Consider the following 15,222-nt stretch of genomic DNA (forward strand, 5'->3'; position numbering starts at 1 on the left):
TTCCAATGTGGCCCAGGGAAGCTAAAAGGTTGGACACCCCTGATCTAGGCATTGCTTATTTTGCATATTCTCACTAAACAGTAGCCTATCTTCTGTTGCCTTATTGTTTCAAGAAGGCTGAATAAAAGAAAAATATTTATACACATAATAAATTGTGTACATGCCAATTCAACAAAAATGCTGTTCAATTGTACCTTCTGGTATACATTCTTCAGTGTTCTACCCAGAAAATGTTATCAGCCAGGTGGCATTAAGAAGCATCCGGGTGGGGGCAGTTGTAATGATTTGTAAAAATACTGAAAAATGTTGGAGGTTATTGCCCACATCTGCCAGGACTGGCCAGACTGGTGGTCAGTGGTGTAAAACACACTGCTGGCTGTAGTGCTCACATCTATTAGGCTCCAAGAGCCGGCTGGCAAGTAAAAAAACATCCATGTGGAGCATCCAGGAAATAGGTTCTGGGGAGAACACTGTTCTTTTTAGCGGCAGGAAGCTTGGTAAACATTAAAAATATAAATGTGCCTTATGGTGAATCAATCACCTGTAAACTGAACTTTAATTACTGTCTTTTATTTCTTCATTACGTGCCTATCCCCATTTATTACATGTCTATCTCCATTTGTGTCCATTTTTCAACTCCATAGAGTATTGGAGTTGGGAAATGTATGTGGATCTAAACACTCTGCATACATATACCTACACTGTTAGAGGGTACAAATAAACAAAAATAACTTTACCCTACTGTGGCTGGATCAGTTATAAATAACTTATGGTATAAATGTATTTAAAGGAAATAGCACAGGGCGTTTATTATATATAATTATATATAGTTATTTTTGATATTGTGTGTATTTTGGTATAGGAAATGTCTTGTTTTGGGTTTTGTAACTTTGCTAGAGGAAATCTCCAATTAGGCATATGTGGGGAGGGAGACTGTTTTGCTGATAGCAGGAAACGCTAATTAAGTCTTTTGATGTTAAGTGTCAAATGCCTGCTCTGGCCTGAAGGCCCAGCAGGGAGCCGTTACCTGTATCCTGGTTAAAGTGCAAGGAAATCTCTGATCAATGTGATTTAGGATATCACAGATTACTGCAAATTTTGTTAAGTATAAATTGCATGTTTGGGGAAACACATTGCATCCCTATACTAAAAATAACTCAGACCTCAGGGGGCTGGCTTACCCCCTGCAAGGCTGTGTCCAAAACTGTATAAAACTGCACTGGTTTGTACTGAAATTTATCATTCTTGTTTCTTCTGACCTCTTGATCACTGGTACCTTAAACCAGTGGGACTGTCCTTATCACGGCACGGCACTTGAGCAAATAAACATCACTTGCTTCAAAGACCTGCTTGACAACTTCTTCCATGCTGAAATTCCTGTGACCTACAGATTAGACCCACCTCTAATCCGTTTCTGGCTGTACTGAGGTTTGGACCAACCTTTCCAGTACCACCTCGCTGCCCGTTACCCAGCAGCTCTGGCAAGTGTGATAGGCCAGGGGGGATCCATCCACAGAAATCCTGATCAATAGTAAGAGGTCAGGGGTACCAGCCCAGATACACCAGCAACAGGGTACACTAGCAGCGACAGTTACCCAGAAGGAACGCAGTTCTGGATGCCATTAAGGAGTCCAGTGGTGGCAGCAGTTTAAGTCTCTCCTACTGCGGCTAGAGGGCGCATTTGGGATAAAGGAAGGGAACAGTGACAAAGTAAGCCCAGCTGATTCTTAGCAACAACAGACAGGGTGGTATAGGCGGTCCATCCTGTCACACCTACCTGTAAAAAAAGTAAGCCACGGAAATCAGGACTGTCCCACCAAAATCGGGACTATTGGAGGATATACTTAAAACTGCAATGAACTATATTCTGTCATATCAATAACGCTGGTTTACTTTGAATTTAGTAAAGATGTCTCCAAACTTTCAGTTTTGATTGTGCAATACACAGTACACAGTACAGTATGCTCTGTACCCAACAGGACTGATTTACACATCTGTAGATACTAAATGGGGCTGAATACAATGAATAAAAAATTGAATAGCAGTAAATTACACGTGTAAAGGCTAAAAATAAACACTGTCTGTGCAGCTTTCAGAATATGGCTAAACAATTATATAACGAACACGCACATATTAACAGAATAATCCAAATTAACTAATGCTTCAAGCATCTATACAAGTAAGGTAGCACTGCAAAGACTATATGACCAAAAAAAAAACAAGTCCACACAGGCAACTATCAACAAGCCTCACACAGGGGACATGGTTAATCTTTCCTTTTTGCAAAAGCTGGCATCACATCTCTCTGGACTCTAGGTTCCAACTGGCTAATTAAGGAACTGTCTTAGCAAATGTGGCTGTAAACAGGAGATATGGAGGCTATGTTTTAGGTTACAGTTTAAATACTAGTACTCTAAAATATATAAACTGCTTTATATAAAATTTTTACTAAATAACAAACAGAAACTAAAAGGAACTAATTAGAGTAAAGGCACGTAAAACAAACCTGTGATCTGTGGGGGATGAATTGCGTTTCTGTCTTTGGGTCAATCTATCTATTCAAACCATCTTATCTATCTATCTACCTACCTACCTATCTATCCATCCAATCCAGTCTATATATTCATTCTATCTATTTATCTATCCAATCCATTCTATCTAATCTTATCTATGTTACCTATCTTATCCATCCATTGCCCAAAGATTTACAAATTATGGGCAGCATGGTGGCTTAGTGGTTAGCAATTCAGCCTCACAACACTGGGATCGTGAGTTCAATTCCCAAACATGGCCTTATCTGTGTGGAGTTTGTATGTTCTCCCCGTGTTTGTGTGGGTTTCCTCCGTGTGCTCCAATTTCCTCCTACACTCCAAAAACATAGGTTAAGTTATTATATTGACCTTAGTCTCTCTCAGTGTGTGTGTGTATATTAGGGAATTTAGACTGCAAGCTCCAATGGGTAGGGACTGATGTGAGTGAGTTTTCTGTACAGCACTGCGGTATTAGTGGTGCTATATAAATAGATGATGATGAAATTAATAATTGTTATTAAATATGTACTATTGTTTGAATCCTTTGCAAATGTTCATCTTGTTATGCCACTGCAATTACACACATTCAAAATCTGAAAGAAACTCTTCTGGTATCTCTGAGCGATTCTCTATTTACAGATGGAGAGTAATACACACACCATTTGCCATTTCATCAGTCTAGCAAACACATATTTTTATATTTACTGCATACATGTGTCACTACTACTATACAGTGCTGCTCTCAAAACAATGCCCATGAAGGAATAGAAGCAATACCCTGTCATAATGCACAATAACAGCTGGTGGTACATTCAGCAAGAAGGTTGAAAAGACCACTGGAATATTTTTATTTTAATAAAAAGTTAAATTATTCAACAATAAAAAGTAAAAAATAGTTTTCAATATTGTAGAGTGTTCGTTATTTATACTACCTTATCTATAAGACCATGCTTACCATCGGGAATATTCTCTTAGAATATATTCATTCTATTATATGTCACTCCCTTTATAACACAACCATGTAATAAAGCCAGTGTTATATTTTGAGTAGGAGTTACAAAGAGGAAGCCCTGTACTACAAACAATTTAAATATGCAATCAATAAACAAAAATGTATTAAATATAACATTGTTCCTTGTGGTACTTCATTTCCTAGCAGTATAGGTTACTCATACACGGTATATTACATCATGGTACTCCCAGGATGGCTCATCATTAAATTCTATATATATAATCATTTCCATTGTCTGCTCTTGAGTGCAGAGTCCGATGAGCTATTTATACCCCAGAGACTCATGTAAGACAACAATCCTTCTGGTTTACAAAGCAGATGTATTTGATATATTTGTCTTTTTACCAGTTAAGCCACAATAAGTCCTCGCTGTCAATAGTATATTTCCATTATTCATAAAAGTATATATTAAAGAAAAATGCACTAAAAGTATAACTTTAATTCAAAGCCATATACATAACACATAATACTGCATCTTCTGCACCGTTCTTTATTATTTTAATGTTTGCAATCTCCTAATACATAGCAGCAAAATAACCAATATTAAAGTGCAGAGGTCACTATTAATTTTAAAGTGCATTTTGCTTTACTGTAAATCTCTTGGCAGAATATTAACTGTGCATTTATTGTAACTTAGTTTGTGTTGTACACTAATTTTTTTAAAAAAATTGCCCAAATTGTCCAATTTCCTGGTCATAAAAGTAAACAGTTCTAGTTCTTTATAGGAACATATTTAATAGTTTTATCAGAATTAATAAACTTTAAATCATTGCATTTTTTAAAAAAGACCAAAAAACAACCCCCCCCCCCCCTCCCAACAACCCAGAATTTCCTGGTGACAGATTTGCTTCAAAAACACAAGTTCTTAAAGCAAAGCGGCTTTTTACCAATTTAAAAATCTCTCACAAAAGTATACATTTTTAGAAATATATAGTTTAGAATGGCCAAGCCCAGACTTCAACCCTAACGAGATGCTGTGATGGGACCTTTACAAAGTTGTGTTGTAGTTTTGTAAGGAGCTGTGGGCCAAAATTCTTCAAATGCAATGTAAGACACTGATAAACTCATAAGAAAACAATTACTTTAAGTTATTGCTGCAAACAGTGGTTCTACAAGCTGCTGAATAATGTCATTTTTCTTACTTTTTCACACATGGCTTCTCCATGTTGGATTATTTATTGCTGAATAAATAATGACAAAGAAAAATCTGGAATGTGTTATTTGTCCCCTGAGATCAGATTGATCAAACTGATCAAAAATACACTTATTGGGAGATACCTCTGCAAATTGGAAGTGCTCAAAGATTTGAGGCAATAAGATCTACACTGTGGAAACCACTTAGGATCACCCCTTTCATTAAATAAAATGTTTCCATTTTGATCCTGAAACACTGCTCAGTTTCGCCTCCTTTATGAGTTAAATTAAATAAGCCCACTAGTGCAAAACTAATGCAAATAATCAAGTCAAGCAAAGAATGTCCTAAAATGTACCCTCTCCTCTTCACCCCTCTCTCTCATTTATTCCCACAAGTCCTCCACCACCTAGATCCGCAACTCCATGTGCTTTGGGGAATTGCTAAATGCACAGCACCACCAGAGAGGATTTGGCGTTGCACCATGGTGGTTTTGCACTTGGTAAATGAGGCTCAATGCTTTCAGTGCTCATGTTTATTTACAGTTCTATATGCTTGGAAATGTTAAGCTAGAGTTAACTCTCTATGGATACCAAATTAGTGATAATAGCAACTAAATCCACATAGGCCAAGTTCAGATGTTCATTCGGTTACCATGGTTACTTACCTCCAGAGGTTTGGCTGGCTCCATCAAGACATTTTATTTTGTCTTCAGACTCCACAACAGTAATGGATGCAGCCTGGACTGCATCTGACAATTTCCTCCTTGCTGTCTTTTCATTTCTTCCTTGCTTCAATTTCTTAAACAATAAAAATGAGAGATGATTTCAAATATAAATCAATAAATATATGAGAATATAGTGATTAAAGGAATTATAAACATACTTTTTTTTCACCTTTTACCACTAGCTTCCCTAATTTGTCTGGTGTTACACAAGTCTGTTTGGTGACAAAGCTACCGTTGTGAGACCATGTTTATTAAAAAAGGTGAACAGTGAAAAGTAGCAGCCAATCTGATTATGTCATTGTTTGCTGCTTACAAAATAAAAGCGAATGTACGATTGGCTGCAATGGCTAATGATACTTTTTTCCTATGCATCATTTTTATATATATTGTAAAGTTGTTCTCATCAAAGAGAGATAGAACTAAACACATACTTACCTACTTTCTTCAGCTCCCTTCCGGGAGCCAGCCAGTGGAGGGGGGCGTGAAGGGGCGGGGTGGCCGAAATCGCGTCATTTCGGCCCCGCCCCCTGTGACGTCATGACGCAAATTGCGTCATTTGACAGCGGGGGCGGGGCCAAACGCCGCGATTCACCGGGAATCGCGGCGTTTGGGATCTAATTCTGCCCACTTCACTAGGAAGTGGGGCACTTCCTAGTGAAGTGGGCAGAATTCGGGAGATTGCCACACTCGCCCGGGAGTCCGGGAGACTCTCACAAAATGCGGGAGTCTCCCGGACATTCCGGGAGAGTTGGCAAGTATGACTAAACATATAGATAACCGAGAATAGTTTATTCACATAGTAGTATGTAATCTCACTGCAGCATATAGATTGATTTGTATTACATTGTCTTTACATCCTGACTCACACTCCTGCATAATAAACTAGACAGATTGGGTACATGTTACTGAGACAAATTGTGTTCTCTGGTGACTCCTAAAGTGCGGTGGGCGTGCCAGATTATGTTGCAATAACCCCGTCTCCCAATTCTATTGGAGTGGTAGTTGGTGGGACAATCCGTTGTATTACTGGTCCTCTATCACGCCATTAAGGGACATAACTAGAATATTTGTGGGCTCGTAGCACCATTGCCTAAGGCAGTGATGGCTAACCTGTGACACTCCAGGTGTTGTGAAACTACAAGTCCCAGCATGCTCTGCCAGCTATCAGCTAGTTATCTACTGGCAAAGCATGCTGGGGCTTGTAGTTTCACAACACCTGGAGTGTCACAGTTTAGCCATCACTGGCCTAAGGGCACCCAAGTACCGCAGAGGGTGAAAAAACACACATACGCAAGGGGCTTTCACTATGGATGTGGGCCCTGTAGCAGCTTCAACCCTTACTACTATGGTAATTAAACCTTTGACACCATTTGTCTCTGTAAAATGTGCTCCATCTACATAGTTTAGCTCCATGACAATATATCTCCAACTTTATAATCCAGAGAAATCTGTAAAGCAATTTATGATTATGGCGTCACTTTACACGCATAATCTGAAAAACATAATATCACTTTCATGTTCTCTATCAATCCCCAAGAAAGGTCTCTTATTGCTAATCCCATCCCACCCCACAACAAAGTGCAAATACAGCCTAATATATTTTGGCACAGGGATTGATAATGCAGTTAGTGGAAAATGTCTTTCAGTGTCCTAGCATCTAGTTAAATTGAGTGTGCCCTGCAGCAGTTTCCATCAACTCATGTATGTAACAGAAACCATCCAACTGGAAGAGGCTATAACAGAGAATAAACTGTACTGTGCCAATAAAAAAATAGTATCCTCCTCAAATTAATCTTTACTTAAATTATACCCGTCACATTTTGTTTTGCCTTTATCACATAATACTTGAGGAACTATTGCAATGTAACAATGTCTTCTACACATTACAAGAACAATGAATAATAATGGTTCTTTGTAGTAATTGTTAAGTGCAATAATGTGCAAGTATGATCTATACACCAAGGTTACATGTCCAATGTACACATTACTGAAATATCACAAAGCAATTGTTTGGAATATTATTCAAGGGTACCACTTTAAGTAAATTGGTTGCATCGGCAACAGCTCTGTCAAATCATTGACCATGTTCCCTACAAACCTCCTGGTGTAGCAGGTTTTAACTGGCTACCTCGTTTAAAGCTGTGCAGTAGAAGGCTCTCTTCTCTGACAGTGGAGAGCACTCAGAAAGTTCAACTCCCACACTGTACATAGAGGGGTACTGTGGCTGGATCACCTCTAAATAACTTATTGCAATAATTGCAATAATACATTTAAATTATTAGCACAGTGTGTCAATTTATATTGTTTCAAATGTACTGATTCTTGATACTGTGTATTGGAAATGTACTTATTTTATTATATCGCGTGGCACTTTGTATAGAAAATGCCTTCATTTCTGAGGCAGGATGGCATGATTGGATTTGTATAACTTTTCTAAAGAAAGTCCCTCATGTTAATTAGACCTTTTCATCTCAGTGGCCAACACATTTGTTCAGCCTGTATACACAGCAGGGGGGGGGGGGGCGCTGCCTCTCTGTCTGTGTGGCTTGTATCATGCATCTCAGATCCTGTCCGAATAATGCACACAGAAGGTTTTGGGATATAGCAGATAAGTGTAAATTTTGTTAAGTATTGCATTTAAATCCATGTTTGGGGAAACATATTGCATCCTGATACTAAAAATAACTCAGACTTCTTGGGGCAAGCAAAGAGTTCAGGGGGCTGGCTTACCCCCTGCTAGGCTGTGCCCAAAACTGAATAAAACAGCACTGGTTTGTACTGAAATGTATCATTATTGGTACATCTGACTTTCTGATCACTGGTACATTCAACCAGTGTGAACTGTCCTCATCAGGGCACTTGAACGAATAAACATCACTTGCTTCAAGACCTGCTTGACAACTTTTTCCCTGCTGTAATTTCCTGTGACCTACAGATTAGACCCAAATCTAATCCATTTCCGGCTGTTCTGAGGTTTGGACCCAGCTTTCCAGTACCACCGCTCTGCCCGTTACCCAGCAGCTCTGGCCAGTGTGATAGGCCAGGGGGAACCCATCCACAGCAACCCTGATCTATAGAAAAAGGTCAGGGGTACCAGTCCAGGTGCACCAGCAAGGGGGTACACTAGTAGCGACAGTTACCCAGAAGGAACGTGGTTCTGGATGCTGTGAAGGAGTCCAGTGGTGGCAGCAGCTTAAGCCCGTCCTACTGCGGTTAGAGGGCGCATTATTGATAAAGAAAGGGAACGGTAGCAAAGTAAGCCCAGCCGGTTCCCAGCAACAACAGACAGGGTGGCATAGGTGGTCCATCCTGTCACAGGTACCTATTACAGAGGAAGGGTTGTACCAAAGGGGGAACCCACTTTAAGATAGTTAAGTACAATCACCTGAAGTACAATTTACATTTGCAAGGCAGAATGGTTATAATGTACTTCATGACGTTTAATATGTACATAAATGCCAAGGCTTTATCTATTATATGTGGTGCAATCAAGAATTACAGGTAGTAGGTCTGGCATATTCTAGCAAAGTGTTAGATTGCAAGTACAGTTGTTAATGGCCATGCATATTAATCTATGATTTCATTAACCAGTATAGTTAGTGATGTAAGAGAGATATCAACTATACATTTACACCACTTGGTAACCCATCGTTCACAGTGTGTCCTCTACTTATTCTCATGATAATTTGCAGAATATTGGGATAATTTCCCTACCTATATAACAAGAGAACATTTCCCTATCCCATCATCTAGAGTACATAATGGAGCTCCATTTCTGCAAAAACAACCCACAGACATATTCTAATCCCTTTAGTGTAATGTTTAAAAATCTGAATAAATATATTTGACGTAAAAAATTTCACTGACACTGATAAAATACAGACATTGTGATTGCCGACAGTGAAAATGCAGACAGTCACATACCGGCATTAAAACGGCAATGCGAACAGGTCCGCCAGTAGTAAATAGTAATAAAAATAAAATAAAAATTAAAGAAAGCATACCCCCTTCCCCTCCCCAGTCATATTAACCCTAGCGCTGCCAGTCTAGGGCTGGTCGGAGCAAAATTGGGGGGGGAGACAAACAGCTTGGGGTGTCCTGCACTCTCATCCAGCCAGGCCTAGGCTTAGCCAGCCTGATGTGGTGCCAATATAGCAGGGGAACCTGCAGCAGGGTATCCCCCAACCATGATGCCACTCAGCCCCATGCTGGATTCCCTTGGGAGTTGGGGTCAGCAAAAAAAAATGTGGGGTACCCATGCTGACAGCACCTGGGCTCTTCCCACAGAAATTATTAAATATAAACCGTAATGCTGCCTGTTTAGAGCTGAGCGGTGAAAAATCTTTGGGACAAACAGCATGGGGTCCTCCCTATTTTCCTCCAACCAGTCCTAGGCTTTGCCAGTAGGGCTGGTGGCACCATCGCAGGAGAACCCACAGCAGGGGGTCCCCCTGCCATGATGACAATGAGCCCCAGGCTGCTCAGCAAGGGTCTGGATTCCCTAAGGAGTTGTGGTCCACAAAAAAAAAATGCAGACCCCCTATCTAATGGTACCCAGGCCCATGCTGGCAGCACTTGGGCTCTTCCCACACCCCTAGACGGCGGGTATGGGGTAATAAATGTGTATAAAAAAATGATTTAAACACTATTTTACATAGATGAACTACAGGTCCCAGCAAGCCCAGGCTGCCATAAACAGTCTGGGCATGCTGGTGCTTGTACTACTACAAGCACCAGCATGCCCATGGCTGTCAGGGCATGCTGGCATCTGGGAAACCAAATGTGCCAGCAAACTCTGACACCCAGGGCCCGCTGTGTCCTGTAGCACCCCAATGTAAAATGTAAATAAAAGACACCTCCTCTGTTAAAACCACCATATCTTATTAAAAAAATAAAATAAATACATTCATACTTACCAACTTCCTTCTTATGTAGGATCCAGACTTGTATGCTTTTAATCCAAATTCAGTGATATTGGCAAAAAAAAATAAAAGTCTTCCCGAGACACGGCAACTGTTTCTGAACACAGAAGTAACCCGCCACATAATGAAACTCCGATAACCGACAGGTCTACTTATAACCTGGGGCTTGCATCTCTGATAGAATGAGAAAGCGTGGGAATGCCAACATCATTGACACTTTTCCACGCTGTCAGAGATGCAAGCTCCAAGCTATAAATAGACCTGCTGGCAATTAGAAAATCATTATGCGGCGGGTTGATGTTCAGAAACAGTTGCGGCATCTAGGGAAAACTTTTAGTGTTTAATTCATTTTTATTTATTTGTTTATTTTACACATTTATTACCCTACTCCCACCACCCATAGGTGAGAAAAGAAACCTAGTGCTGTCAGCATGGGGCTGGGTACCCCTAAGGAGGGGGCCCACACTTTTTTTGTGGACCCCAACTGCCTAGGAAATCTAGCTCCTTACTGACCAACTTGAGGCTGGTTAGCATCATGGCGGGGGGCACCCTGCTGTGGGTTCAACTGCCATGGGGCCACCAGCCTGGCTGACTAAGCCTAGTGCTCGTTGGATGAGAATCAGGGAAGACCCCACGCTGTTTATCCCTCTTCCCCCAATTTTTCTCCGATCAGCCCTAGGCTGGCAGCATTAGAGTTAATATGACTAGGGAGAAGGGTACACTTTTTTTTCCCTTTCTTTTATTTTTATCACTATTTACTGCTGCCGGCCACCGAACCTGCTCACATTCTCGTTAAAATGCCGTCATTCTGACTGTTGGAAATGTACATGATGGGATTTTGTCTGTCAGGATTTTCAAGTCAGTCATATTTCCATCGGTATTTCTACCGTCGGAAATATGACTATCACCAACTTGACACATGGAACACTAATTTAAATGACGCCTATTATCCAAACAATGAACTTCAGTCAAATAGAAAATCTACTGCATTGCAAGTGAGTCTTTTCTATAACCACTAGCGCTCAAATTTGGGAGCCCTACCTACTCTGAGCCTCATTTACAGGTGGATGTATATTAATTTTTGCATACCAAAATGTCAAAATAGCATGTCCCTTGGAGATGCGACCTAATAAGACTTGGAGCCATCCCCATATAGACTCATTAGGATGCATATTTTTTGTGTAGGTACTGGAGGCTTGCTGTATAGATACATGATGATGACACCAGCAGAACTATCTAGCCAATTCTGATTGGCTGCTTGCACATTGACTCGTCCAGCTCATAGTACTTCATTCATTCGCGTCACGGCTGTATTATTTCAAGTCACGGGTTACTAATTTGTCATTTCTATATGGACAACTACCAGAGTCCCATTGGATTTATAAATCGGCAAATGACAGATGTGGAGGTGTTTGTATTTCATTACATTTCATATGGAAAATTTATAGGTTTGCTTTATGATTTATAATACTATCAGAAAATTATTCTCTTTTCTGAATATGACATTTGACCCCATGACAAAATTGTGTAAGTGCCTCCTTGTACAGCCCAACGGTGAAAAAATCATATATACATATGGGAATTTGATAGGGATAGGTGCCCCCCCCCCCCTCTTTCAACTGTGAGCCCCACAGCAGCTTTACCCACTGGTAGTTACGCACTGCAAAACGCTGGCTGTTTGTGCGGGTAAAACGAAAAACATTTTAGAGACTTAAACAAGGATCACTTCTGAAAGTACATACATTCCACCACTTTAAGTTCATTAGACTATCTTTTTCTGCAAAATTAAATCTCCTTTTTGCATGTGTACATAAATATGGGCATTATTGCATTATGCCACATCACACAATTCACACCATTGTGTGCTTATCATTGCAAATAACTGCAGGAAGACACAAAGCTGGAAGATGGCTTAAGTGCTCAATTTTTTTTGGTCACCTGAACAGCCGATACACCCAAACTGGTAATCACACAATATACATAGTGTACTGTAGACTAATGTACAATTCTGTATTTGGTAAGGACTGCCAACAAGTACTCACTATAATAAGAAAATGCATTGTGCTAAATACTGTGCTTCATTTGTTCGGGGGTTGGCTCCAATTGACTATGTAGAACTTTATGATCTCATGGGCACAATTAGCAATGGTTATTTGGCTACAGCAAATCACTGCAAAACTAGCCAAACTAAATAGAAATCATCCAGAGATAATATAGGTTTAATAAATACTGCATTTATAAAGTTCTTTCAACACAATAAACATTATATCATTCATGTTTGAAGCGGAACTGCTGGATAAAATTATACCTGGGTCACAAAACAAAGTCAATCCAGTTGTCTTTTATAGGACACAAACAGAAAACACAGAGTAATTCTATTACTCTTTTACAAGCAAGAGAAATAGTGTCAGAAAGAGAAAGCAAATCATTTGAAGAATAAGAAAAGTGGAAAAATATGCACCAGTGACAAATAGAGACGCTCAAAGTGGCTAAAATAGCAAATTCTTGAACTTTAGACAGACGAAAATAAGTGAGCTAAAATTCAGCAAGAAGAACAGGTTCATCCATGTTTGAGCAGGTCTATGCTTAAATGGCTTACATTCATTTTTAATGGTTTATCATGCAAACTGCAAACTCAAACTTTGAACTTGAACTTGGCATTTTAGCTTGAATAGACAACATTTCAGTTTATTTTAATGCCATTTGTTTCAGTTGTGAACACGATCAAACTGCAAATTCAAACTTCAAACTGTGAACCCAACAGAACTGGCCCAGAAATCATAACAGTACTGCAAAAAAAGTCAGATTTGATTTTAATTCAAGCATTTGAAGTGACAAACAATATCAGAATCAAAATATGTTGTGATCCAACATCATGGATACTTGGGATGCAGGGAAGGAATATAAAAGGCACAATTCACTGCAACACTAAATCACTTCTTGTCACTGCAACTAAATAGTCACCTGGGAACCAGTTGTCATGTGTGCATGTGTGACATGCAGGAAATGTCCACCAACATACGTTATTTAATAAGAACACCACCATGTATAAGCAAACAGGCTTTTGTAATTTAGAAGACGCAAAAGTGACACCTCAGCAGCTAATTTTCCTGCTATTGTTGGTTGGTAGATGTTGGCATACATAACTTCTAACACATAAGGGACTGTCATGTGTTGAAAGCCCCAATTGATGAGTCCACTCAACTTCATATATGACAAACCCTTATGTTTTTAAGCAACTCTGATATTCTCTTGCAAAACAAGGTGAATAAGCCATTATAGAGGTGTCAGAGGTGAATATCTTCTGAACAGTTTGGGGCTCAATGTCTGGGATACTAATACTTAATTATAAATAAAGGGGTTTAATTAATAAATAAATGTATTTTGGAGACAACTCCTTAAGACTATAGTCAAACTATATATTATAATATTCCATCATGAGGGAAAGGTACATGTATAGCCGAAAAGTAGTAGTACAAAGCTTAATTATGTACCTGCAAAAAGCACTCAGAATAAGAACTAATGGCCTTATATAACTGCACAGTGACAGCTCTAAATTACCTAACTAAAAAATACTGAAACAGCCAAAGAGCCGGCATTTAAAATACCTTAATTTTCTGTTTATTACAATGTGTCTTTTCTTTATGAGATTAATGTGACTATATTCAATGTAGCAAATCAATCAGCTTGTTTTGTGTTATGGGTTTTAATACTGTAATTACAAAATTTTCCCGTATTTTCACACAAGTAGTGAGCATATATTTGACCACATTGGTCCTGATATAGTGATAGGAACAAATCCAGCTAAAGAGTGTAAATTTACACCTGGACAAAGCATGGTGACATGCAAGAAGTGTAACTGACATTTTTTTCATGGAGAAAATGCTACTTTCCTAATGCTCAATATATTTGTTTTTAGATGTCATGTGCCTTGTACAAGGTGCAGTCATTTTAATGTACTCATTGGCATAGACTCAATGGGGCAGATTCAATTCCCCAGGTTGTTCTTTAGAACAATGCAGGCAGCGTATCATTATCATTACTACAGTAATAGCTGTGCATTATTACAGTTAGTACAGTAATTGTAAAGCAGATGTTTGTACGCGGCTCTGCGAGCCACAAGCAAAAGTCTTTGATAAAATTACTGTGATAACGATAAGGATGAGCACCCCGCCTTGTTCTACAGAACAACACAGGGAATCGAAGTAACACAATTATTTCTTTGATTATTTTTATTAAGGATTTTTTTTATATAAAATTATAATATCCTATTGGTGTATGTGCAGATTTTATACAAGGAAGCACTGACCATGTGACCAACAGCAATGTGCAGATTAAAGTACAGTAATAAGATGGAGCAGTCACATCTCACCAGGGACACATACAGTCAGTAACACAGCAAGAGACATGAAATTAGGAAGGCTCAGGTACAACAAGGAATGAATTAATAAACAAAGCAATCAAATTATTTGAAGATTTCTGTACATTGTATGCCCTCTAATACATGCTATATATTTCTATTTATAAAAGTTGGTAGAGAACAAAAGATTTGCTGCCAGAGTGCATACAGCTACCAAGTCTTCTCAGACCATAATCGTTCCAATTGTATAGTTTTCTGCTGGGTGTTTGTTAGAGATTACTAACATGAGAGTTAAAACATTTTTTCTGTGCTCATTTATGTAAATTAGTTATAAATTTGTCTATTCTCTAAAAAAAGCATTGAATTAACAAGTGTTTTCTGAAACAAATGACCACATATGCTACCTAAAATGGATAGTTATTCGGGTAGAGCACAAGTGTAGAATCATTTACAGACATAATATATAGTAAAAGACTTTCGCTGTATGTCACTGTCACTAAACCACAGAGCAACATCCATGCTCAATTATTTAAGACTG

At 39.1% G+C, this 15,222-nt stretch overlaps 1 protein-coding gene across 1 annotated transcript in view; it reads right to left on the reverse strand.

Moving 5' to 3' along the window:
* Positions 1 to 15,222, reverse strand: part of CCDC192 (coiled-coil domain containing 192) — a 116,250-nt gene that overhangs the window by 22,971 nt on the left and 78,057 nt on the right. Inside the window, exon 6 of the mRNA XM_075192967.1 lies at positions 5,343 to 5,475. Within this exon, the coding sequence (XP_075049068.1) occupies positions 5,343 to 5,475 (133 nt within the window). The remainder of the gene's footprint in view (positions 1 to 5,342; positions 5,476 to 15,222) is intronic.

This window comes from Mixophyes fleayi, chromosome 1, assembly GCF_038048845.1.
Source record: "Mixophyes fleayi isolate aMixFle1 chromosome 1, aMixFle1.hap1, whole genome shotgun sequence".
Classification (NCBI taxonomy): domain Eukaryota; kingdom Metazoa; phylum Chordata; class Amphibia; order Anura; family Limnodynastidae; genus Mixophyes; species Mixophyes fleayi.